Here is a 27,821-nt window from a genome sequence, read left to right as displayed (position 1 = left end):
AAATTCTTTTTTAAATTCTGTCTCTTAGAGTGGGAATGCACCTACAATGTGAATTTCAGACCCCTCCATGATTTCTAAGTGGGAGAACTTGCAAAATCGCAGGGTGTTCAAATACTTCTGTTCCTCACTGTATATGTGATTTTGCATTTCCAGGTAGGGAGTGTGCGCACCCTACCTGTTTCGCCATTGGCGGCCTCAGCTGTCGATCACCGGGTCCCAGCCAGTGATTCCAAATCAGCACCTGGCGATCGCCGATCATGACTGACAGGAGAGATCTCTATGTAAACAATACAGATCTCTCCCCTGTCAGCTCCTGCACACTGCTTTGTATGGCTCTGCATAGCAGAGTGATTACACAGTGAAACACACACACAGCACACAGTTAACCCTTGGATCGCCCCAGCTGTTAACCCCTTCCTGCCCCATGTCAATAGAACAGTGTCAGTGCTTTTTATTAGCACTGATCACTGTATTAGTGTCACTAGGGATGTCAGTGACAGTTAGTCAGTCCCCCCCCCCCCAGTGTCAGAATGCTCGCCACAGTCCCTCTAAAAGTTGTTGATCGCCGCCATTACTGGTATAAAAAAAATACCAGTAAATATACCGCCATTTGTAGATGCTAAACCTTTCATGTAAACCAATTAGTTTACACATATTACCAGTTCTTTTAGCAAAGACATGTAGCTGAATAAAGTTTTCCCTTAAATGTATGACAAAATTTGATTTTTAAATTTTTTTTACTGAACACGTTTAATAGCAAAAAGTAAAAAATATAGTTTTTTTCTCAAAATTGTCAGTCTTTTTTTGTTTATAGCGCAAAAAATAAAAAACACAGAGACGATCAAATACCACCGAAAGAAAGCTCCATTTGTGGGAAAAAGGACATAAATTTCATCTGGGTACAGTGTTGCATGACTGTGCAATTGTAAGTTAAAGTAACGCAGAGCTGTATCTCAAAAAAAAAAGAGCCTGGACAGGAAGGGAGGTAAATCCTGTGGAGGGCAAGTGGTTAATTCAAACTAAGATCAGAGCCACAGATATTTGTACAGAGGAAAAATAAGCAAAACATACACAATGGAGGTGTATACAGATGATGGCCATCATCTGTAAACTCCTGCATGCACAATGCACATACACGCAAAGTTTGGTTATCAGTTGATTGTCCTTACAAATGATCATGGTACAAATACATATGTTTGCATCTTATACTGTATACTTGGATTTTTGTGATTATGGAGGAGGAAGTATGAGGGTGCATACATAAGCCGGTCAGAAGAAAAACTAAAAGTCACTGGCCAGGAAAATTCATCCTAGCGACGTCACCGTTCATCAAATGAACAGGCATCAGTTTAATCCTACAGACAGAACATTTCGTGATTTGATTGTACATAACTGGATCTAAAGAATGGTCTGTAAAGTCTATAGGTAGACTTGGACCGTACCAGCCTTCAGGCTTGATCACCTATCATTCTAAATAGAGAATGTTCATTGTTTGGATCTTCCTGTCACCCCTTCATATTTATGGGCACCTAAACCATGAAGAGGTTAAACAGATCAAAATTACATTAAACTTAGATAATCATGAACAGAATACAATAAAAACAGGGGGTACCTTGGACCAAGCTCATCCTCGCAACGCCAGGTAAACTCCCCAAAACTCTGAAAGTGCTGGTTATAGTGAAAACGTACACGGTGCAGGCTGGGGGAGCCAAGTTCCAGCAGTGTGTTGTATGCTGTTTGTTGTTCTTTACCGCTTGTGTAGCCGTTGAAAAGGTTGTAGATTTTATCAGCAACCTCTGTGGGAAAGTAAAGTTATCAGCTAAGAAAATATAATGTATGTTGCATTCTTAATGGCCCATGCTTTTCAACTTATCTCCATCTTTATCTTTATTATAACCACAAAGGAGTCTATAGTGACTTGGATCATCTTTTAATACTTGCTGCCTTTCTCAAACTCATTAATTTTTTTAACAGCAGAAATTAAAAGTGCAACAGAAAATACAGAACAGAAGCACCGAAACAAAATAATAACCCATTCTAAATGTTCTCTATCATCTTTAACAGTTTATTAACTTCAGCCTTAATTATATTTAATTGGTTGCCAAAGCAGCTAAACTGCAGGAATCACTGTAACAAATATCACTGAATATACAAAATATAGCAGTTAAGGTCATGCAACTGGAGGAAGAACATTCAAGCAATTTATAACATTTAATTAATTAGAATTGCCAAGCAATCCGCTTGCAGTTGCTAGAACAATTTTAGGCATTCGGGGATTTCATGAGGCAGAAACATATCTGGGATAAGTAATCAAGCTTGTCGTTTTCAAAGGCCCCTTGTATGATAAGTTGCTGAATATGAATCAGTCATTGGGGGCTCATTACACAATCAATAGCTGGAAGCTACCATTGAAACCCAAGGAGTCCTATGGATTACACTCCCTGCAGCTATGAAACCAAGTGCGCAGAAATTATCTAACTTTTCATAATAGTACAGGAAAACTTTATAGAACAATTGTTTTCCTTTAGTTGAAGTGTTTATTACTTTAAGTCATATTATAACTAGATATGATCATTATCAAACATTATAAGTGGACTGCAGGTCCAAAAAATGTAGAAAGGGTTGTGATTGGTTGCAGTGCATGCAAGACACAAACATCTCATTTTACACAGGATTTATATGCATTTTTACAAATTATATGCTATGCTGAATTATATATATATATGTTTTAAAATTTAAAAAATTAAAAAAAAATAAAAATAAAAAATACATTCTAAATATTGCCCTGTCTATAGACATACAGTATCTCTTCTTCTCTCTACAGTGACCGCTCAATAATTTATTTTTGTGATATGAGAAGAAGACCTTCTCAACTGTCATGGCAAACCTATCATTTTTAAAATCACAGTCAACTCAGGCGGAAAATATTATCTAGTCTTGACTTCCTTGCTCAAGTATTTTGGTAATGGAATTGCCCATCTCTACATGACAAATGGGCATTCTACAACAAAGTTATCAGTAGCTAACAAAAGCTCAGTTCTCACAGGCAAGGTCTATTTCTGACAGCAAAACATTTGTTTTGTTGAAATAGGTTGCCAATTAGCTAAATTAACAATATAACATTATTGCATTGTAATTTTAGAAGAACATCTACTTTGTGAAAAAAAAAAATAAGACCCCATCTTCAATGCTATATACATGTGGATAAATAAAATTAAAGTTTAGTAGCCATTGGCTCAATAAAACACTACTCTTATCACCAATTGTTTTTTTTTAACCAACTTTATCTTTTTTATTTTTTTGAATAGAGATTCAGCCCATCCTCCTCTGAATAAATAGCAGAAGGGATGAAATTGCACAAAACACATATTTTACTGATTTGACCATCTATTATGAGCACAGGCTGGTGTATGAAGAGGTAGTGCCACACAAAAACAGCTCTATCACTGTGGCTTATAAAGAAAGTGTTGGAAAAGCAGAATAAACACACAAACTTGCTTGAAACATAAATAACCTCGCCACTTCATTTTCTATGAAGGAAAAAAATAACCAACCGCTCAGTGTCTGCCACCCCTCTATGTCAGTCCCTCCACTGGCTTCCTATTGCCCAGCGAACAAAATTCAAAATGCTAACAACAATATACAAAGCCATCCACAACCCTGCCCTGAGTGACTTCACCAATCTTGTCTCCAAATATCACCCAAATCATCCTCTCCATTCCCCCTAAGACCTCCTCCTCTCAAGCTCTCTTCTCCAGGACATCACCAGAGCCTCTCCCATCCTCAGGAACTCTCTACCTCAGTGTGTGAAAAAACAGTAAAAAGGGAAAAAGGGAATGGGATTTTATCCACGCTGATGCTCTCTCTCAGAACAAATTTGGCAAACACATTAGTATAAAATCATTATGTTTTATTACAAAATTCCATTTTTCAAAAATTGGCTGGGGTATTAAAACCTTCTAGAAAAAGCCTGTCTTTTTTCTGATCCACAAAGTGTTATTTTGGACCTTATTGGCCCTGAATATTTCTAAATTCAGATCTGGTTTTCTCACATGTATGGCATCTATATGGGCATATATATATATATATATATATATAGCGTTTATGATCTGACCATAGGATGCATGCTTTATAGGAAGTATGAGTCAACCCCAGTAGCCTTCAGGTTTTTGAATGCCCCCTGGTGACCTTGTTCTATTATATTATCTGAAGGCTCTGCTTGAAACCTGTTGTACAGTGCCCTAGTTTTATAGAAACCCTGTGAGATTATGGGATGATCTATAAATTGTGTTTTCGCATTTGTACATTTGCAGTGTTGCTCTTTGCTGCTACATGGTTTTCCACCATAAGATAGCGTATAGCACTTGTAGGTCACCTGACTTGTAGAGTGTTGACTTGTGGTGAAACAGGGCGGTTTTGGCTGTAATGTGTTGACTCATGGCAGAGCAGGGCGGTGTTGGCTCTGTTCTCCCATACTGTCCTCTTGGAGGGGATTTGGCTTCCGCCAACTGCTGCTGCTGTGGTGACCCTGCCTGTTCCTGGATGGCCTGGGTGGTGGGTTGGATATTCTGCCACTGTTCCCACCATCACTGTGCATGTGCAATGTTTGATCAGCGCTTGTGTGGTGACGCATCCCCTTTAGCCACCATGACACCATGGGAAGCTCGCAGGGGGGAGGGAACGCTGTTCCTCCATCATTTAATCCTGGGCAGATGTGCATTGAGGGATGATATCTTCTCAATGGCGTTTGGAGTGGAGTTCATTGTAGCATGGGAAGGTATGTTTTTTTCATCTGGTGTTTACTTTGGCCCATATCTTTTTGATGTTATGTTGACTGTCTGGTCATATATTTTTTGATTGGGGCTTCTCTGTGATCGCTATGCTTAAATGTCACAAATAATTAGACGTGAAGCCCCCTTGGACCCCAGTTGTTGCACGGGTCGAGCCTGCTGAATGCTAACTATCCATACAGGTAGCATACACATACATTTTATTTGGTCAAGCTAACAAATCCCATGTGTACTAATATATATATATATATATACACACATTTTTGCTGATTATATTTCCTTATAGTTATACTAACTTCCTACCCTATGCAGGTTTATGTATGGTCTTGTTGTGTGACAATTGAGAAGTGCCACTCTTTCCCCCTATGCATTACTACTGGGACCCCGGTCGGTTTATTGGATGCCATTTCCAGTTTGGTTCCATCTACTACCCTCCACGCTTATTGACATTCTGTGTGAGATCGTTCTACCAGACCTGGTTTTGCTCACCTTCTCTGGGGATATTTATTTGGATTTATTTTTGTAAGTTAACCACTTATATGTACTACACACGCTGTATGATATGTGTCTTGTACAATAGGTTATATGCTATATATTATATGCTATTGTTTTGTTTAACAGCTATTTCCAACTGCAGCCCTTGAATCCCTCAGGAAGCTAAAGTGTGAAAAGCATAGAGATTCTACATGTCCTTCCTGAGAAATACATACATCGATGTTATATGTGTTATTATGTAATGAGACATGCGAGGAGGGGAGGTGTTTTTCTGAGGGGTTGTGTAGCTAACTCTAGTTCATTTTAACCTTCATCTTGGCTTTTTTTTAGGGGGTTTGTTACCCCAACCAGTTTTTGAATAGAATTTTGTAATAAAACCTAATGAATTTATACTAATGTGTTTGTCAAATTTGTTCTGAAAGAAGGCATGGGCACCGCTAAAATCCCATTCCTTTTTTACTTCGACTGTTTTTTCACATATTTAGTAAGGGTGTGGTAACTGAATTAATCAACTGGACCTATTATCTTGATCTCAATCTGTCCAGCTATCTCCTACTCTAGCTAAATTTAGGCAATCCCTGGAAACCCATCTCTTCAGGGCCTATCACGTCTTCAACTAACTGAACTTTTGTCTCCACCATCAACTCATCCCCAATAGTTATAAACTTTTGTACCACTTGTCCCACCCTATTAAATTGTAAGCTCTTATGAGCAGGGCCCTCTTAAAGTAGTAGAAAAACCCACCTTGTTTACTTATACCTACAGGTAAGCCTATGATAAGGTACAGCAAATATCTCCTAAATGTGCACCTTTTAGGAGATATTTACAATAGCGGCAGCAGGTGATGTCACTGGCACAAGCACACTGTACTCTCAATGTGTTGCACATTGAGCTATGCTGCGGCCATGAGCCGTGATGCTGAGGCCATGCAAGGGAGTGACATCATTGCAGCTCGGGCCATTCAAAGCCCATGAATCTGGAAGGAAGACCGGGTGAAGATGGAAGCATCTACAGCGGTGACAGCGTGCCGCTGGAGTGCTGTGGTTTAAGGTAAGTTCTTCATAATGTGCTAGTATACGATGCATACTAACACATTATGCTATTATCCTGCAGGGGACTATTTTTTGGGAGGTTTTTTTTGCGGTTTACTACAGCTTTAACCCTCTTGTAATATATTGTATTGTAACTGTACTATTTCCCTTTAGATTGTAAAGTTCTGCGCAAACTGTTTGCGCTATATAAATCCTGTATAACAATAATGATTAACCAGCATGAGTCTATAGCAAATGTAGACTTAAGATGTAGTCAAAGAAAAAGCATTACCAGAAACATTTTTGTGGACCTGAACTCAAAAGTGAAAAAGTTACAGGAACATAATGAAATGTTAATTGTGCCCAAGCAGTGCCTTGAAAGACTGGCATCTTTATCTTGAATTCCTTTAGGAAGGTAGCAGAGTACATTCTGTCCCCACTTTTGCCACTAAATGTATTTTTGTAAGATATGAAGTGAGACTTGGTTTATGCCAACTATAACCATATGCTTTTGTTATCATTGGTGGTTATGTGCAGGGGTGGGGATTCTATCTATTCCTTCCTTCCAAATACTATTTACCATGTTTACAATTATATGTATTTTTTTAAAGGTATTGTACACTTTCAAATGTTTTTGTTGTTTTTACTAGGTATTGGTGTAGTTAGATTCCTTGTGTTGATTATTTGCTTTATCTTGTAATAATTGGCTTACATGTTATGGCTGCAGTTTGTAGTGTCATGGCTGATCGAACAAGTCCATGTATTGCTTCAGGCTGCTTGTTATTATGTGCCCAGACAACTTCCTGTTTAGGGTTACACAGCCTCCAATGTGTGCGTTCCTTTCTGTGTTACATCACACATGTGACCGGCTGATATGGCAGTCACATGATCGGAAAGGTCCTGATCGCAAGGAGAGATCGGGACCTTTCCGTGGGACGCAGGCACATGTGGCGGGAGTGCGCAGCACATGTTTGTTTACATATGGTACAGAAATATGTGGCCACTCGGCTTCAAGGCTCAGCCACCGAGAGGCTTCATATTTGCATACACTCGGCGTGAAGAAGGTAACATGTGCAGTGCCATGCCTTATGTATGAACACAAACAGAAACCTCTGACACAGTAATGCAAAGATTTACTCTACTATAGGCTGTGCATACAGGGTTACAAATAACACAATAAAACTACATGAACAATGCACATCCCATGCAGGTAAAACACAACGTGTTTGCCATCCTTTCAGAGTGTATATAGATGCCAGGTGATCCTTGTTTTTTAATTAGTATTAAATCCAAACCCACTTATTTGTTAAATGTCAGCTTATCATATATTAGATGTGGTGGTTTTCTTTTTTTCCCTCTGTTTTCACCTGGTGATCTGACCAGTAACATACCTCCTGTATTAGATTGCCCCCACTCTAGATGAATGAGCATAGGGGCATCTTTGGGCACCAGCATTGTCAGTCTGGAGGGAGGAGGATGTTAAATGTACTAGTAGATTTAAAAACACTAACAAATTCAATCCAAACTCCAGCTAATACTTTATAAGCAGTTACAGAAAAATTTTTTTTTCTTTTGGGATAAAGATTTTATATAAATAAAAACTGATCATTGTAAGCACCACTGCCAGTGTTAAATGGTTTGTCTCTGTAACTGATAAGTTCTGCTGGAGATCTTGTTTTCTTGAAAAACAACTTTCTTACTGGCTGGATAACCAGATGAAAATATAAGAGAGAAAGCCTAAAAAAGAGAATAATGCAGCCATCACATCTAAGAATTCGTAAGTTGAAACATAATAAAGGTTTGCTTTTGGGTTTAATACCACTTTAATTCCTGTATCCTTTTCACCCTTCTGCCTTTCTTTGTATTTTTTCTTTTTCTTTCCTAAAATTTTCTTCTGTTTGAGTTCGAGTTCATGGTACTCTGTATTATAATACACAGAATGAATTGCTGTACATCGTTTTCCTAATACAATGGCTAATTACAATTTCTAAACAAAAACAGAGGTTTTAGGAATGTTACTTTTTTATTGGTTACTGTTCTTCTTGCTAGAGAGGTAGCTTTTCCTGAGGACCTGCAGTGCAAGGATCTCCCTGCTTCTGCTTCATACATTAAACCTAAAACAGTCATCAAATCCAATCATCAGTGGGGTAGCTCTGACATGAAGAAGTAAATTTCTGCATCTACAAGATGACTGCCTCCCCATGGATACAAAGTGCAGAACAAAGTATAGTAAGTAACAAATAAAAGATCCACTGCAGAAACCCCAAAGGCACCATTAGTAATTAGCTTGCCTTTTTTCAGGGGTACAGTTTCCACAGTTTTTAAATTTCACCCAAATATGATCTTCACCTCTTCAACTTAAAAAAAAAATAGATAAAGCACATAGGGACAGAAGAACCTACGAATTCTGTTTTAATTTACTTTTAATAAAATAGTCATTTTTGGGCACTTTGTCTCAACTAAGAAATCTTATGGCATTCTGATCATAGAAGTTTTGGAGGCAGCAGCAGGGCTCATGAGCGAGCACCTGCCTCCATGGCAAGAGGCTTCCTATGGGGGCACTGGACAGAGAGCAAGAGCCAGGAGCACTGACTGGGGACCTGAGAAGAGGAGGTTCAGAGCCACTCTGTGCAATATAATAGGTAGTTATAGACATGTTATTATTATTATTTTTAATTTACCTTTACAACCACTTTAAGTCATTCTGTACAATGCAAACAAATGCACTCAAATCTGTTCCAGATGCTGAAGTTACATTCATATGTCAATCTCTTCTTTCACTTCTGACATTTTTTATTTTTTGAGATGCATTTTAGATGTTTTCTCTTTGAACATTTACTACCTATTAATTTATTTACAAACCAGAGCACTTTGTAATGAAATATGTAGAAGCTGGTGGGCGGTTTAGCTTCATCTGTTGTACATTTCAACTTCTGCTCAGTATGCCATACCATAAACCTGGACCCACTCAGAGTACAATCATGGAATCATAAACAGGATGTAGCATACAGATTTTAATGTAATCAGTTGCATAAGCGTACAAGAAAGCATTACAGTCATGTCCCCAGATATCATGTTGACCTTCTATCTCCAGGAGGAGAAGTGTGTATAATACAATATTTTGTGCATTAATAATATATACAGTAGATCAGGGGAAAAAAATAAGTATGTATTGAAAACAAGAACACACAAGGGTCTAAAATTCATACAGCAATCTTAAAAGCATTGTTCCTAAGCAATTTATGTGTGTGTGTGTGTGTATATATATATATATATATATATATATATATACACTGTATAGGTCTCAGAAAAGATGTCATAATGATTGTGGACACATTCATTATGATGTCATTAATGTTAACATAACTTTTACCTTGTGACTTTACATCATCCACCTCCGGACAGGGCATTCGGACAGTGACATGACTTGGTTCTGATCGTCGCCCAGTATTATCAACTCCCCATAGTGTAAACCTGGGCAGGAAATGCAACAACAATCAATTATGTTGACTCTGACACAAAGCAATTTGGGAAATTTAGTATGTCATAAAACAACATGGGTTAAAGGGGGGACTTTAAAGCTACCTATGATGGAAGCTATAAATTATATTACCAACTACATTTTAAATTGAGTAGGCCTGAGGCAGGGTGCAAAGCTTATCATACCTTGGCCAAAGTAAGACTTCAACTTGAATAGATATTACCAAAGATGATTAAATGGTAGCAGTATGAAAAGATTAATTTACCAAACTGGGGTTATTAACAAGCCCTTAGGTCCCAAGGCAACAGAATGTCACCCGTTAAATAATACAGGGACTATTAATAGCAAAATCTATTAACCTTTTTTTCCCACAATGCTCCATAATAATTCACTTCACTGATTTCCTTTACTAATGTTAAAGATGGGCAATTTAAATGAAAATAGAATTGAAGCATTTGAACCGGCAGAGTTTGACTCTATTATTGGCCTGATTATAAAGAGAGAGGACAGGTGGCAGCAGGAGAGAATGGAGCTCACGTGTAGGATGTGTCGGACTCCAGGCAGCGGACCACAATCGATATTACTGAAGAATGTTTGTCAGGTACTTGGGCCGGCATCACACATGGAGATTTGGCTCCTGAGATGATATCTTCAACAAAACTTAGCATGTTTTCTGAAGAGGAAGAAAATTATAAATTTTTTTTGTATATGTGCAGTTTTCTAATCCCCTGTTGAAACTAAAAGGAAGCTACAGTGTACTTTTTATCCATGTATTTGGAGTCAATATTGTAATATTCACCTACATGTAATTTATGGCATGGCTTTTACATGTTAATTTGTTTGCACTTACATATTTAGTTTTTTGCATTTCAGCAAACAATCGGCTATGTTTACATAAGGGGGGGTTAGTATTAGGTTTGTAGGGTAGGTTAGTGTAAGGGCTAGGACTACAAGGGGGGTTAGTGTGAGGGATAGTGCTACAGGGAGAGCTAGTGTTGCAAGGAGGGTTAATGTGAGGGTTCTGCACCTTTGCTAAGTGGGGGTTGGGGTTTAGGGATGAACTGATAGTTTGGTCTGAACCTAGGTTCGAATGAACTTTGGCTATATAGACAATCAGACAAACGTACAAACTTTAGCTCATTTGGCCCTCTGTTGGTTGGAGTCAAGTGTCATACGTAGAAGCAGTATTTCTATCACTTCTATATAAGACAGCTTCCTGCTGTCACTGGTCCTAAGAAAGTTGTGGGTGCTCATACCCTTGATGTCCCTAGGAACCACTGACATCATGGGAAATCCCCACTCCTTTTAGGCAAAGGGGCGGGGATAGCAGTGACATCACTGCCCAGATATGGCCACTGGTCAATGATGTCACCATTACCTCTCCCCTTCCCTTACATAGCTGATGACAGCTATGAATTGGCTAGTGTAACCTTCAGGATAACTGAGTTGCTGCCGATGCCCATTGGAGGATGACAGGCATTGCGATTTACAATGGATTTACATCAAAGGACAATTTCTGTGGATTTTTATTTTTTAAATAAAGGACTCATCAAACGTTTGGGTTTCTTTTAGTAGATTACAACATTTTTTGGTGAATGAGTAGGGGTACTATATACTCTATATTTATTAATTCAGGAGGAGGGCCATATCTGGAGAACTCCTTATTATAAAAGGGGCTTCCAAATTCCAATAAACCCCCCACCTGAAGACCCCCACAACCACTGGGCAAGGTCTGTGGGGAAGAGGCTCCTGTCCTTTTCTTTATGGCACCCCCCCATGTTGACTGCATGTGGCCTTGTATGTTTCAGAATGGGGTCTGCACACTCAAACAATCCTGGCCAGCCAATCTGCATGTTTGAATAAAGGGTCTGGTGTAAAGGTTTTGGGGGTACTTCACTCATTTTGTTTTTTTTTGTATTTTTTGGCATGGAGTCCCCCTAAAAACCCATAGGGTTAAAGGAGGGGTTGGGTAATATGAGGGTTGCAGGAAGGGTCAGTATGGGGCTTAGGGTAAGAGAGTAGGTAAGTGTAATGGTTAGGTTTAGGGGGGAAGGGGGGTGGTTGGTGTGAGCTTTTGGGTTACAGAGAGGATTGTGTGAGGGAGCTCTTAAAGTGGAACTCTACCCATAACAATTTAAAAAAAAAGATTCTTTAGCAAGAAACATACATTCCACATGAATGATTACGCTACCAAATTTAGTGTGTACTGTAAATTGCCTCCAGCATTGTTCCTGTTTCTTCTTGCTGGAGGCTGCCATTTTGCTGAAGCCCAGAGTCCCTGAACACATTAAATCACAATGTGGAATGGATCAGTGCCTAAAAATGACTAAAAATGGAGAGCAACTGAGCATGTGCAGATCAGGGTGAGGCAGTGTATTATTGGATTGGCACTTATTTCTAATGTTTTACATACACTATATTTCCAAAAGTATTGGGACACCCCTCCAAATCATTGGCTTCATATGTTCCAATCACCTTCATGGTCACAGGTGTATAAAATCAAGCACCTCGGCATGCAGACTGCTTCTACAAACATTTGTGAAAGAATGGGTCGCTCTCAGAAGCTCAGTGAATTCAAGCGTGGTACCGTGATAGGTTGCCACCTGTGCAATAAGTCCATCCGTGAAATTTCCTTGATATTAAATATTACACGGTCAACTGTAAGTGGTATTATAACAAACTGAAAGCAACTGGGAACAACAGCAACTCAGCCACAAAGTGGTAGGCCACGTAAAATAACAGAGCGGGGTCATTGCATGCTGAAGCACACAGTGCGCAGAAGTCGCCAACTGTCTGCAGAGTCAATAGTTAAAAGCCTCCAAACTTTGTGTGGCCTTCAGATTAGCACAATAGTGCATAGAGAGTTTCATGGAATGGATTTCCATGGCTAAGCAGCTGCACCCTAGCAAGCCTTACATCACCAAATGCAATGCAAAGCATTTGATGCAGTGGTGTAAAGTATGCCACCACTGGACTCTAGAGCAGTGGAGTTGTGTGTGAACTCTTAAGGCGTCAGCATACCAAGACATTTTGGGCAATTTCATCCTCCCAACTTTGTGGGAACAGTTTGGGAATGGCCCCTTCCTGTTCTAGCATGACTACGCACTAGTGCACAAAGCAAATAAAGACATTGATGAGCAAGTTTGGGGTGGAGGAACTTGACTGGCCTGCACAGAGTCATGACCTCAACCTGATAGAACACCTTTGGGATGAATTAGAGCGGAGACTGCAAGACAGGCCTTCTTATCCGACAGTAGTACCTGACTTCACAAATGCACTTCTGGAAGATTGGTCAAACATTCCCATAGACACACTCCTAAACCTTGTGGACAGCCTTCCCAGAAGAGTTGAAACTGTTATAGCTGCAAAGGGTGGGGCCAACTCAATATTGAACCCTGCGGACTAAAACCGGGATGCCATTAAAGTTCATATGCATGTAAAGGAAGTCGTCCCAATACTTTTGCCAATATAGTGTAGCTATACCTGCAAAAGGAGCCAGCCTGAAGTGATCTAGCAGGACTTCATTTTTTGATTAAAGTTCCACTTTAAGGTAGATCATTTCTGGCCAGTGTATCGGGGGGCTCTGCACCAATAACTATCAATGCTAATCTATTTGGTTTTGGAAGTTAATGTATAGAAAACGACCTTACACAGAGATTTGTCAGTAATTTTAACCATGTTTGCTTTGTTATCTAACACAAATGTTCCTATGAAAATATTTAAATAATTTACCTTAATATTGTAAAGATATGTTAAAGGCATTTTGTTGCATGAAAGTGATAACATTAGTGTTACTTTCTCATTATCAAGTTTTTTTTCATTCACTATTTACTGTCCCCTAGACAGTAAACCTCATATTGCTCCATTTTCTGCTCTGCTCACAAAACCTAATTAATGTCAGAAGACAGCAGTACAAAAGACGAGTAATGCACGAACATTCATACAATGATTTTTGTGAATGGATTCTACATACATAGACTGAAAAAATTGCTAATGTAATGAAAAAGAATAAAGCATATAGTATATAAACCTGATCCATGCAAAATCTTATGAGAATCGAAAATCATTTTCAGTTGAAACGTTTGACAGACACCACCACAGTTCCAAACCTGCCACATATGTTATCTTTTAGTTAATTGGCAGTTAAGGATTTTATTCCCAGCAGGACCACACAGGATGCAATATTCCAGGAAAGCTGACTTGCATACAGATAACTTTCTAGTTAATGTGTGAATGTGAACTTTACAATGAGCTCCTCTTATCTGTTCTTTTTCGTTGTCTCAATATACCATTAAAAGTGTTTCGTTATATCTGTTTAATAAGTGCAAAAAAAACCTGTTAATCTGACCAGAAATCTTGTGAGATGATAACTACCTGTGCTTTCCGCTTCTGCTTACTGTTATCAGTTATTATTGTTTCCAGCTGCCTCTGTAGACCATAGAACACCATCTCCATGTTATGGAAAAGAGGATGGAAAAAGGTGTTCTGTAGTCCCAGGGTGACAATGCTGCTTGGTGAGTAAGCATGGTCATCCCAGGGCAAGAATTGTGTCACTGGCAGGATCGCCAGCTGAAAAAAATGGAATAAAGTCTGAACATTGAAAACAAATCCACCACATCTATGGGCTGGTAAGCTGCAATATATTACATTTTTGTTCTTGGGTTAAGGCTTCCAGTTGTCTGCAGAAAATAAAAAAGAACAGGGAATCTACTAGTCTATAGAGGATTACCTGTTTCCATTTTGGAATGGTCTAGTTTGTCAGCAATTTTCTCTTGGCTGATGATATAGTCCACTATTCTTGCTCCAATTGCAGACTCTAAATGCTGCCACTCCAGCACCAGGAGGGTACTGCTGGGTTCCTGAAGCATAGACAAATGTATCCTGAGAGGAAAGGAAAGAGACACTTGAAGCCTGGCTGAATGAACAAAAAGCAATGATTTACTGCTAGGAACAAATGACATTGACCAAATCTGACAAGCAGCACTGTGATGTAGTATGTTGAACAAAACATGTACACTCCGTCTCAATGGCTCGAGGCTAAATCACCGCATTACAAGTGGATAGTGGGTTGGTTGTGAGTTTCAGGAGACAGTCAGAGAGTGTGACCCATGCTTCCTAAGTACAGGAACAATGTATTATGGGAAATTCAGTAGGGGTAGCCATAATATATCATATAGTAAATTTATCCTACTATGGGTCTTTCTTTGTTAGGTTATAGCCCTGTTCTAAAAGCTAAAATAAGTGAAATGACTGTTGTTGTTGTTGTTGTTGTTGAGTAACATCATAGATATTTGGGCTTTAATTGCAAAGATCATGCTTTGCTTTATTGATAATTTACAGCATTAAAAGAGGTTCTTTCCATTATTAATGGTTAAGCCCACTGGTAGAATCAAGCACACTAAAATCACACACTAAAAGTCCCATCAGTCTGCTTCATATATGCACATAATAGGTGGCTGTATTTTCAACACATTTAGATTTGGCTTCTTCAGGAGATTAAGGCAATAAATATATAAAAAATGGAATAGTAATACAGCTCAGTGGGACCTAGGTACCAGGGTAATATGGTTACATAGGCATTCCCTGTGTAGGGCCATCGGAAAGAAGAGCACTCTATCCAGCCTCAATGTCTCTTGTTTGCCAGGTTATCCTTAAACGTATCTTGTGGAGGAATACACTTATTTCATAACTGGTATATCAATCCTTGTTGCTCTCACAGTTTCCCAGTACCTAGAGGTGCTATAGGCAAATCCACAATGATAACTTCCAGCAAATGTCTCCTCCTCAAGCATAGAGCAAAAAGGTACACTAATAGAACAATTATATTGTTGACAACTCTGTGCTTCCAATTTTGTGGTAACAGATTTGGGAAGGCCCCTTCCTGTTAATCAAGCTATTTGCTAAATAAAAACAATTATTTAACTGATTAAAAAAGGGGAGACATTAAAATAAAGTGTCCCTGGAAGAGTTATTTTAACAAACGAGTAGAAAAGCCAATTGCTCTATGCCAACCATGAAAGTAGGCCTTCCCCCAGATTGGAAGTAATGGATCCTATACTATGAGGCTGTATACAGTAGTAACGCATGTCAGCCTTCTGATCTTTTAGAAAAGAGCAGAATCCTGAAGAGGTTGTGGACTCATATATATGATCCTCTATATTTGATGGGACTGTCCCCATATTAAATCCTTCTGGAACCTAATTACCACAGTTACTCAACATCAACTGTTGATGACTCTCTTCAGATGTTATTTCACACTACCCACTTATCCATGAGTAATTATAAACAGTCCTTGATTCCCCTTTGCTCAATGATGATAAAGCCCTATACTCTTACACTGGAAATCCTTCGTAGTCCCCACAGTCAAGTACTAGCTAGGTGCAGGAAATACAGTTAGAGAAGGAATGGAGGATTAAATATACTGATAGATATTCTCAGTTCTACATTACTTGGGCATTGTGAATAGATCGTAAACGTCTTGAATACTGCCAAGTAATCTCACATTTTTCAAGGCATTCCTTCAATTTGCTCAATATAGGACAGAAGCTCAGGTTATCAATGTCTTTATATCTTCCAAGCTCTCCCCTCCTCTTTGGGATACTGAAAGCCCCCCCCATCCCTCCTTCTGCTTCTTACTTTTGTCCCCCTCTTCCCGTTCCCTTTTCCCACTCCCTATTTCCTACCCTCTCTTCTTTATGGCTTAGTGTTCTTGGTTTTATTCTATGATTTGATTTGGTGTCTTTGGTCTTTTCTAGGCCCGCATATTTTACTGTACTGTATTTGTTGCCCTCTGTAGGTGGGGTATATAGACTGTATTTGATGTACCCCCTCTAGTGGGTTCTAAGAGAGTGTACCTACATGCGATTGTATGTTTGCAATGTCAGTGTCATGCCGTGTACCTGGATACCCTTTATGACTTTTTGCTTGTACTGCTTTGTTGTTATACTTTGATACTGCAAAAATAAATATTTATAAAAAAAAAGAAACGGGAACCCTTTTTCAACATGTTACTTTAAACATACTTGTACAAATTAAAAAAAATATATGCACTATAATGGTCAACCTAAATCTATTAAAGTGTAACTTTTCCCATAACAACTTGATAAAAAATAATGTTCTTTAGCAAGGAACATACATTCCACATTAATATTTATGCTACCAAAATTAGTGTGTGCTGTGAAAAATCTTGATTCTTTTTGCTAGAGGCTGCCATTTTGCTCAAGCTGCTTAGGCTGGCAGAAGATTGGCCTCTAGCTGCTCTGATTTTCGGCACAGTGCCAAAAAATAGAGAACAACTGAACATGTGCAGACCAGGATGAGAAAGCATATTAATGGATTATAAACAGTGTAGGCACTTCTTTTTAATGTTTACATAGCTATACCTGCAAAAGGGGTCCGTCTGAAGTCATCTAGCAGGAATTAATTTTCTGACTAAAGTTCCACTTTCAGTGCTTCTAAACCTAAATCAATACTTCCGTTTTTGAATGAATCATAACAGAGCCATGTTATTCCCTCCGACAGTTCTAAAATGTTATATTCCTTCACAAGGTGCAATTGGATAAAACTCTTGTATTACAAAGGCAGTGAGTAGTCATGAAAGTTCTGTTTGTTCTTGCCTAACATTTCCCAGGTCGCCAGGCTATCTCCAGAGCTGGATTTCAGCTAGTTGTATGTACCCCAGGGGTTACTTCTAATGAGTTCTGCTTCTTATAGCAAATCTATCATTTGAAAATCATACATTAAACATTGGTAATCATTTTTTTATTTGCAAACATAAAAGTTGAAAAAATTGCACATAATGAAAGTGTACCGGTAAGAAATGTTCCAAAAGCAAAAGTATTAGTTTAGATTACACTAATGAAATACTGTAGATGAAATCAATATGTCAAAAACTCAAGTACCTTCCTTATTCTCCTGAAAATAGCTAACCAAGGTCATTTGAATTATGTTGGTCTGTGGAAAAGTTAAAATGGCAGCCACTATGTTGTCAACCACTGACAAGTGCCATCTTGTAAATAACATTTTCTGGGGGGGGGGGGGTGAAAGTGGGTGTGTATTTTGAAAAGAGTAAAGGTGAGAATGAACATCTGTGGCAGTAGACTACCCAAGCAAGGATGACATAACCTAGCTCAACTGCTTTCCTCAAACTTTAGTGGCTGGGAACTGGCGCACAGGCTGGGAAGTTCCATTCCTCAATTTAGCACGTCTACACTTTTTTTTTTAGATACTAGAATTGAAACTAAGGAATACAACATTTTACATATGTTAATCATCCCTGCCTTTTGTGTCTTGTAGGAGTTCCTTTTTAAAAATATTTTTTTCTTAATTGTCTTGTTGGAAAATGTTCTTGTACTGTATTTAAAAATGAATAAAATAAATTATTTTTTTTGTTAAAAAGCCAGTAACTTGGTGAACTCATTGTTACAAAATCTTTATTGGCTACATGTCAATGCATACAGTGTCAAAAATGCTAACATGTTTTGGCTGATATGGCCTTCTTCATAGCATAACCAATGAATGATATGCTGTGAAGAAGGCCATTGCGGCCGAAACGAGCTAGAATTTTAGACACTGTATGCATTTGCATGTAGCCAATAAAGATATTGCAACTAAGAATTCACCAAGTTGCTGGCTTTGTCACAGCTTGAGTAGGGTTTTTATCTTGGTAGGTAAAGGCCAGAAAAGTCTTAATTTAAATCTGGCCCATTACAGATACAAGGAACAATGTCCTTTCAGTCCAAGACCTCAATGGGTATGCTGGAGTATAATAGGGCAGCACATAGCAACAGAACAGTCACTCAACTACCATATACAGTTGTGGCCAAAATTATTCAACCCCCACTGAAATTGAGTGTTTTGGCCAGTTTGACATTGCTTTTGATCATTCAGTCATCTTGCTTACATTTACATTAAAGAGGCACTTGTAGGTCAGACAAATATAACATAACAGTTATAATGAAATAACCACAAATGTCTTTTCTGTGCTCACAGCATTATCAGTTTTATTCAACCCCCAAGTGACATTCAATCTTAGTACTTAGTACAGCATCCTTTTACAGTTATAACAGCTTTTAAACGTGAAGCATAGCTTGACACAAGTGTCTTGCAGCGATCTACGGGTATCTTCGCCCATTCTTCATGGGCAAAGGCCTCCAGTTCAGTCACATTCTTAGGCTTGCGCACTGCAACTGCTTTCTTTAAGTCCCACCAGAGGTTCTCAATCGGATTTAAGTCTGGTGACTGCGATGGCCACTCCAAAATGTTCCAGCCTTTCCTCTGCAACCATGCTCTAGTGGACTTGGAGGTATGCTTGGGATCATTGTCCTGTTGAAAGGTCCAACGTCTCCCAAGCCTCAGGTGTGTGACGGACTGCATCACGTTTCCATCCAATATCTCCTGGTACTGAAGAGAATTCATGGTACCTTGCACACGCTGAAGCTTCCCTGTACCTGCAGAAGCAAAACAGCCCCAAAGCATGATTGACCCTCCACCATGCTTCACAGTAGGCAAGGTGTTCTTTTCATCATAGGCCTTGTTCTTCCTCCTCCAAACATAGCGTTGATCCATGGGCCCAAACAGTTCTAATTTTGTTTCATCAGTCCACAGAACACTATCCCACAACTTTTGTGGTTTGTCCACATGGCTTTTGGCATACTGCAGTCGACTCTTCTTATTCTTTGGAGACAGCAAGGGGGTACGCCTGGGAGTTCTGGCACGGAGGCCTTCATTACGCAGTGTGCGTCTTATTGTCTGGGCTGAAACTTCTGTACCCACATCTGACAAATCTTTTCTCAGTTCCTCAGCAGTCACACGGGGACTTCTCTCCACTCTACGCTTCAGGTAGCGCACAGCAGTCGAAGTCAGCATCTTCTTTCTGCCACGACCAGGTAGCGTTTCAACAGTGCCCTTTGCCTTGAATTTGCGAATGATGCTTCCTAAGGTGTCTCTTGGTATGTTTAACATCTTTGCAATCTTCTTATAGCCATTGCCCTTCCTGTGAAGAGAAATCACCTCTTCTCTTGTCTTCCTGGACCATTCTCTTGCCTTCACCATGTTTGTAACCACACCAGTAAATGTCTAGAAGGAGCTGAGTATCACAGTCATTTTAAAGCTGCCTAATTGGTGCTTATTATGCTTGATTGCTGCTCGGTGACATCCACAGGTGTTTTCAATACCTGATGGAAAGCACCTGTATGAACCTCTGTTCTTCAGAGTGGTAGTCTTTAAGGGGTTGAATAATTGTGGCAATGAAGAAACCACATAAGAACCATTTACTACTGTATTACATAAACAATTGATGTCATTTTAGTTGCATTTGGGTAGTTACAACGTCCTTGTAGGATTTGATTCTGAATACAATTCCAAATGTACACTATAGTCCCTAAACCCCTTTACAGCATTGGGGGTTGAATAATTTTGGCCACAACTGTAGCGCAGCTACTAAAGAACAAGGTATGAAGGTTTCTAAGAAACTGTGCTGCTCAACTCAAGACCACACATTCCAAAAGAAATGGCTTTTAAGGGCCACTTATCTTTAATACCGAGGAGAAAAGATATGAATTAATTGGCAACCATACCACTCCAGACTAAATTACTTACAACACTCTTGGTAGGTTTATGGCAAATGACTGCTTTTTGCCTTAGAAAATACCAATTCCATATATTAACACTAATAAAGGTACATGTCAACTTTACAGGTATTGTTGCCTTAATTGGATACTGAAATATCTAAAATTCATGTGACACAGCAGTGGAGATTCCTTGTTGACAGACGACTACATGCAGTAAAACCAGCTCAATAAAGAACATTCTAATACACTAATGGACTAATTCATGAAAATATGGAGGTGTTGTCACAGCAGTCAGTTAGTATCTATGGCTTATTTTCCCATCACAACTGACTGGTGGCCTTTTTTTTTAATCTGTCCCATTTTTAAAATATTCAGCTCCTCTGCTGTAGGATCTACTTGCCCAAAGCTAAGATAAGTAGTATTAATGATCAGAAATAAAAAACCTTTTCTTAGGCACTATTTGAATTTCTTTGTAATGAAGCAGCACGCTCTTAGAGACCATTTTCTTATTCTATTCTAATATATAAATAGTGAGTAACTTGGCAGTTTTGTTTTGTTATATAAATTGACAGTTCTCCATAAGCTGTAAAATAAGTGATTACATACTTCCACCTTATAATTTGCACTGCTGGAAAGAGTATTCACATTAATTATTTGCTTTTTTTATTACACAACCGCCTGACCTCTGGGAGCCAGTAATAGAATACTACACAGTCCAAATCCCCAGGAATACACGCAAGGAAGCTTTATGGCACACAAAACACACGGAGATGGAACACGCAGACACACATAGCTTACAAAAGAGGTTTGCCAGGCTGTGATCCATAACTTAATAAAAAGAAAGATTATTGCTCATATCCCACAAAGCTCAGAGATGTGTGACACAGAACATGAGACAGAGGTCTGTGGAAACATAACTATCAATAAAACATGGTTTATTGCATCATATAAAAGATGAGACAGCTGCAAACAATGATCTTTTAGAGAGATGAGAGCTGTGATATGGTGCAACCCTGAGGGAACAGAGGATGACAATGATGTCAGGGATCAGGTGAAGGGACTGGAAACAGCAATAGGCATTCATATATGGTTAGGAAAAGAAAACAGAGATCGGATACATTGCATTCAGGGCAGAAGCACTTTGGGCCTTTTGTTTCAAAGTGAATTTATAATGCCCCAAGACAACAAATATAATGCTCTGGCAGGATTACAATGAGTGCAGCAACATTTGGGCTGCAATGGAATTGAAGCAGCTTCAGTGCCTCCAGTTTCATTATGAACCAAGCTGCAAAGTATAGTGAGTATGGTTATTTCTAACACAACACTTTTCTGAATATACCATTATCATGGAACCCTAGGGCTCCTCCAGAGATTGCTAGGGGTTCCTTGAGCAATGAACAATTTACAGCTGTCAGCTATTTAACTACTGACACTGTATAGGTGGCATTCTTCTCACTGGCTACCAATAAATGGAGCATTCATTCCACAGACCAACAGTATAATGGGGCTTTTCTCTTGCTGACTCTCCAAATGACCACCAATGTAAGGGGATCCTCTATGGTGTGCCGGCAATAATACACACAGTCCAAGTGCAATATAAGAACTTGTATTGGAGGAATGCAAACAGTCATAACATAACCAACCCCGTGGGAAGTTTCAGCCAAACTGACAGCGCCTGTGATGAGGGGGCAGAGTTTGTTCTGGCCAAGTGGGAAGGTGTTCAAGGAAGTTGTGAGCCCAATGCTTTCCTTCCTAGTCAGGAACCTTTCCCTGTGGCTAGTTCTGTCACTAACAGGAGTTGTACCTGACCCACTCGCAAATGCATGCCAAAACCTGGGGGCAAGGACTTATAAAGCCTCTGCTGACCCAAGATGACCAGCAAGGGTCACCAGGATGCAGCGGGCCAACCAGAACGCTGCCTTAATGGAGCAGGAAACAACAGGAAACTTCCTCTCCAGGCTGTGGTACCACTGGGGATACATGCCACCTACAGTGGAGACAGCAGACTGCACCTGCCTACACACTGATTACTGAATCAATGAAGTTCCTTTTTTGGTAGCAACATACTCTATATTGCCAAAAGTAATGGGATATCCCTCCATTGGATTCAGGTGTTCCAATCACCTCTATGGCCTCAGGTGTATACAGTCAAGCATCTAGGCATGCAGACTGCTTCTACAAACATTTGTAAAAGAATGGGTCACTCTTAGGAGCTCAGTGAATTCAAGCATGGTACCGTGATGGGTTGTCACCTGTGCAATAAGTCCATCCATGAAATTGCCTTGCTACTAAATATTCCATGGTCAACTGTTACTGGTATTATAATAAACAGGAAGCAACTGGGAACAACAGCAACTCAGTCATGAAATGGTACTCCACGTAAAACGACAGCATCAGATGCAGTGGTATAAAGCATGTCGTCACTAGACCCTAGAGCAGTGGAGATGTGTTCTCTGGAGTGATGAATCACGCTTTTCTGTCTGGCAATCTGATGGATGTATCTGGGTTTGGCGGTTGTGAGGAGACTGCATCATGCCAGGTGTAAAGTTTGGTGGAGGGAGGATTATGGTATGGTGTTGTTTTTCAGGGGTTGGACTTGGCCCCTTAGTTCCAGTGAATGGAAATCTTAAGGTGTCAGCATACCAAGACATTTTGGACAATTTCATGCTCCTAGCTTTGTGGGAACAGTTTGGAAATGGCCCCTGCCTGTTCCAATATGATTGTGCACAAGTGCACAAAACAAGGTCCATAAAGACATGGATAAGTGAGTTTGGGGTGGAGGAACTTGACTGACCTACACAGAGTTCTGACCTCAACGCCCTTGGATAATTTAGAGCAGAGACTGCGAGTCATGCCTTTTCGTCCAACATCAGTGCCTGACCTCACAAATGCGCTTCAAACATTCCCATAGACACACTCCTAAACCTTCCGGACAGCCTTCCCAGAAGAGTTGAAGCAGTTATAGCTGCAAAGGGGGGGCCAACTCAATATTGAACCCTGTGAACTAAGACTGGAATGCCTTTAAAGCTCATGGGCATGTAAAGGCAGGCGTCTCAATACTTTTGGCAATATAGGGTATGTAAAGGATAGTGATGGCTTTGATGTTCGAGTCGAAAGTAAGTTCAACTCGAACATCGGCCGTTCGTGTGTTCAGCGAACACACAAACAGTAAGGCCCCACAATGCACTGCACTTTCACAGTGCATTGGCATTGGCCAAAGCAATGCACCTGACCACAGGTCTGGTGCAATGCTTTGGCCAATCACAGCACAATTGGGTGGAGTTAGTGGTGACATCACTGCTAGCTCCGCCCACTTGTTTACATCTGATTGGCAACTTTCAGACATGTCAGATTGCGTTGAGTGCTTGGCGGGTGCGGACAGGTTGGCAACATCAGTTTAAATGCGGACGCCTTGATTGATGATGGATTACAATGATGGAACCATTTTTTTTGCCTTTTTTTTCAAATAAAGGACAAAAACTGTTGTTTTGTTTGTTGTTCAATAAAGGGATTTTTCAAAAGTCTGACATGTTTATTTTTTCACAATGTAACTCTTTAGTGAATGGGTAGGGATACAAGTACCCCTTACTCATTCACAAGGGGGGGCAGCATCAGGGTGCCCCTTATTTACCTGATACTATTGAGCTCCCCAGCCTGTAGACCCCCACAGCCACTGGGCCAGGGTTATGGGGAAGAGGCCTTTGTCTTCCTCAGAGGGCACATGGCCTGGTAAGGTGCAGGGAGGGGGGGGTGCTCGCCCCCCCCTTCCTGGCCTGCCAGGTCTGTGCTTGGATCAAGGGTCTGGTAGGAATTTAGGGGGAGACCCTACACTCCCCCCCCATTTTCTGTGGATAGGGTTCCCCTTAAAAGTCCTACTAGGCCTAAAGGGCCTATAATGGCTTTTAGGGGGAACCCCATGCACTTTTCCCCCCATACCCCTTTTATGGCCAAAAACTTGCATTTAAGCCTTCAAAATGGGCATTTTTGAATTTACAAGTTCAAGTCCCATAGATTTGCATTAAGTTCAAAGTTCACGGTCAAACATTCATTAGGTTGAATGTTCGACCATGAACTGAACAGGGGGGTGTTCGGCCCATCACTAGTAAAGGAACATTTCACTGACCACCAAAGGAAGGTTATAATTTACTGATCACTAATAATAACCAGTGGGGCCTCTTTTTCTTTGTCTATCATAGCAAGAGGACATTTCTTCTACACTACAATTTTCACATTTTCAACTTTCTTTTCTGGTCAATATTAATATTATTAATTTTATTACATTGTTATTACTGAAAATACATTTGTCGTATAGAGCAGCCCTGGGTATAACATGCTCTAATTACACTAAATTTTTTATTCTTAGTTTATTCTGTCATCACAACTTACTTTTCAAACTAATTTACCCTGAGCTATAGTTACAGTAATTATTATCAGGGGTTCCCGAGACCTGAAAATTATCTCAGGGGTTTCTCTGTGTTAAAAATGTTGAAGTATATTATAGAGTATATTATATAAATATCCATGTCTGGGTCAGCCATTCTTACCCATTTTAGCCCAGGGGACCCTTTCAAAATAGTTTTGAGCTCCCAGGAATCTCCGCTGCTAAAACAACGATTATTAATAAAGGTCGCAGCACATTACCTCTTTGAATAAGTTGTAGAAAGTTTTAAATAGATAAATAAAAAATGGCATACCTAGAGTATTTGACACCTAGAGCAGATACTTTAACAACACTCCCTTGCCATGTACAGCAATAATAATCTATTAACAAATTATACTGGCCATAAAAGAAAGACAGTAAAATTGTAGCGTACCTTGAAGCTGGGTATATACAGTTAGATTTTCTTTGTTTAACTGGCGGGCTGCACGAAAAGAACAGACATATTCCCCCAGCCTTCCACCCAAGCATGGTGGATGGAGGAATCTTTTCAGATGTGCTAATTTATTCTGACAGTGGGACTCCTCTGCTCTCAGTAAATATTGATCAGTGCTGCAGAGGCTGATTGAATTTTTTCAACAGTTCTGATCAACGAAAGCCGATTGGCAGATCAACTTTTGTCAAAAAGAGAGGGGCACAAGCAGATCAAAATGTGTCTGGTCCCTGCAGAACCAGTTGAATTGGGATCTGTGTGTACCCACCTTACACTAGTTGTCAGTGGAAAAGTGCCCCTTTGGAAACATGGTCTAGAATATGTCAACTTTATGCCCATGTGAATCTAGAGGATGTCAACTTCATGGCCATGTGCATAGGATGAATATTGTATATAGGTATGGGAAGCTGTAGTACATATATAGTCCCACGATCTGCCAGTTCAGAAGCTCATGCTGATGTGATAAACAGGTCCACTTAATTTGCCAAAAAACAATAAGCGTTATATTTTAATATTACACAAAGAAGAATTGTCTGTTTTGGTCATAACAGCCAGTCAGCTTCCTTTCATTTTTAAAACTATACAAAGAAAAAGAATTGATCTGTTTTCTTCTCACCTATTTTCATACATGTTATCTAATGTGTGCAATAAGGTTAACAGCAACAACAACCATAACATGCAATAGTAATCATTTTTAATGTTGCTTTTTAGGTGTATATCCTTTATTTGGTTTTGGAGCGGGGAAGGGTTAGACCCACTATTGGGTTTTCCTGCTATCAGGGACTCTGTTACCACTGGTTCACATCTATGTAGGTGGTGACGCTGTGCACAAATATCTGCAGCCGCACCACCCACACAGAGGAATGCAGGCCCCACAGGCGGGTGCCATTAATTCTAATGGCCCACCGCCCGCACTGGAAATCACAACCATACTGGGAACCTCAGTTCCCGTGTGGCCTGTGATCTCCAAAGTAGGGCAGGGACTTCTTCCCTGAGTGTCCCGAAACGGGAGTCCATTAAAATGAATAGCAGCTCAAATTGCAGCACGCACAGATGTGAACCAGGGCTTATAGAGATTTCTCTTCACTTCATGTTCCACAACAGCTTCACTAGCGAGGAAGTGAAGGAAAACCTGCAACAGTGACACAGACAGAAATAAAAATCTCTTTAACAGAGCTCCATATAGCAGAGAAAGCCAACAATGCCCCCCCCCCCAAAAAAAAAATTCAACAATTTAATAGATGAACCTTGAAATTCAATTGTTGCTATGAGCTACTGCAATGTATTGTTCATTACACATTTTAAACAAGCCCATGTGACCCTATGGCCATACAGAACTAGAGATAATTGGGTTGAAGAACAAAGAGCCTTACACAGGTTGCGGTAAAGGGGCGCAGGTTGGAAGTCCATCCACACCAAAGGCAGAAGAATCACAACGACACCAATCCTCAATCACGTCTCCACGGCCAGAGCACCAGAGAGAGCTGAGCACAGCTTCCTGCAGCAACTGAGAGACAGACAGACAGACAGCTGAGCACAGAACCCTGCAGTAACAGAAAGACAGACAGACATCTGAACGCTCAACCCCTATACATAAAACATGGGCACAGATATAACATAACATTGGATCACGCACATTGAGGTATTGAACAAACAAAGGTGTAGCTGTAGACAAAAAACCTTGGCTCTTTACTGGCAATTTATATTTGTAGACAGGATACATAGACATTAAGGATGGCTCTGAATGGTTTGCCCAGAGTCTCCTGTCTCTACTTAGGTCACAATAGAATATATATCAGCTCTATCAATAAACTTCACTTATTTGCTCCGTTTTGGTCTGGTAAGTATATGATGGAAAGTGTTTTTTTAAGGCTCCATGCACACTAGCATTTTTTAAGCTCAAAAAACGCTGCTAATAACGTTTTTTAGTAGAATTTTAGTATCGTTTTTGTAGCGTTTAGAATGTTTTAGGAGTGTCAGAACATTATTAGCATTTTTACAGTGCATGTAGAAAAAAATGCTAGAAAAAAGCTGTTAGGAGCATTTTAGTAATGTTAGAAGCATTTAGGAGTGTTCAGTATTTTCTTCTGCTGGAAAAACACTCCAAATAACTCAACACAATTTTTTTTTTACTGCTCCTAGATGCTAAAGCTAAAAAAAACCACAATATTTATTTATTACAGGTACTTATATATTGCCGTCAATTCACGCAGCGCTTTACATATATATTGTAAATTCACATCAGTCCCTAACGCTCAAGGAGCATACAATCTAAGGTCCCTAACTCACATTCATATACTAGGGCCAATTTAGACAGGATGTCTTTGGAGTGTTGGAGGAAACCGGAGTACCCAGAGGAAATCCACGCAGGCACAGGGAGAACATGCAACAGCCTAAAATAGTGTGCATGAACACATAGGATAACACTATTTAACTTCTAGGGGCTTAACCACTTCCTGTCCGGACACTTTTACCCCCTTCCTGTCCAGGGCAATTTTCAGCTTTCAGTGCTATCACACTTTGAATGACAATTGCGCGGTCATGCAATACTGTACCCATATGAATTTTTTACCATTTTTTTG

General features: G+C 39.8%; 1 protein-coding gene across 2 annotated transcripts in view; it reads right to left on the bottom strand.

Moving 5' to 3' along the window:
- ASTN1 (astrotactin 1) overlaps positions 1 to 27,821 on the bottom strand; it is a 715,149-nt gene that overhangs the window by 15,851 nt on the left and 671,477 nt on the right. For both annotated transcript variants that reach the window (XM_089676329.1, XM_089676330.1), the window contains exons 18-22: positions 26,613 to 26,746; positions 14,527 to 14,678; positions 10,335 to 10,470; positions 9,690 to 9,790; positions 1,613 to 1,796 (exon numbers count right to left, since the gene is read on the bottom strand). In XM_089676329.1, the coding sequence (XP_089532455.1) occupies positions 1,613 to 1,796; positions 9,690 to 9,790; positions 10,335 to 10,470; positions 14,527 to 14,678; positions 26,613 to 26,746 (707 nt within the window). The remainder of the gene's footprint in view (positions 1 to 1,612; positions 1,797 to 9,689; positions 9,791 to 10,334; positions 10,471 to 14,526; positions 14,679 to 26,612; positions 26,747 to 27,821) is intronic.

Source organism: Staurois parvus, unplaced genomic scaffold (genome assembly GCF_062004578.1).
Source record: "Staurois parvus isolate SC_StPar_1 unplaced genomic scaffold, SC_StPar_1.0 ptg000166l, whole genome shotgun sequence".
Taxonomy (NCBI): domain Eukaryota; kingdom Metazoa; phylum Chordata; class Amphibia; order Anura; family Ranidae; genus Staurois; species Staurois parvus.
This window is presented reverse-complemented; position numbering and strand designations above follow the sequence as displayed.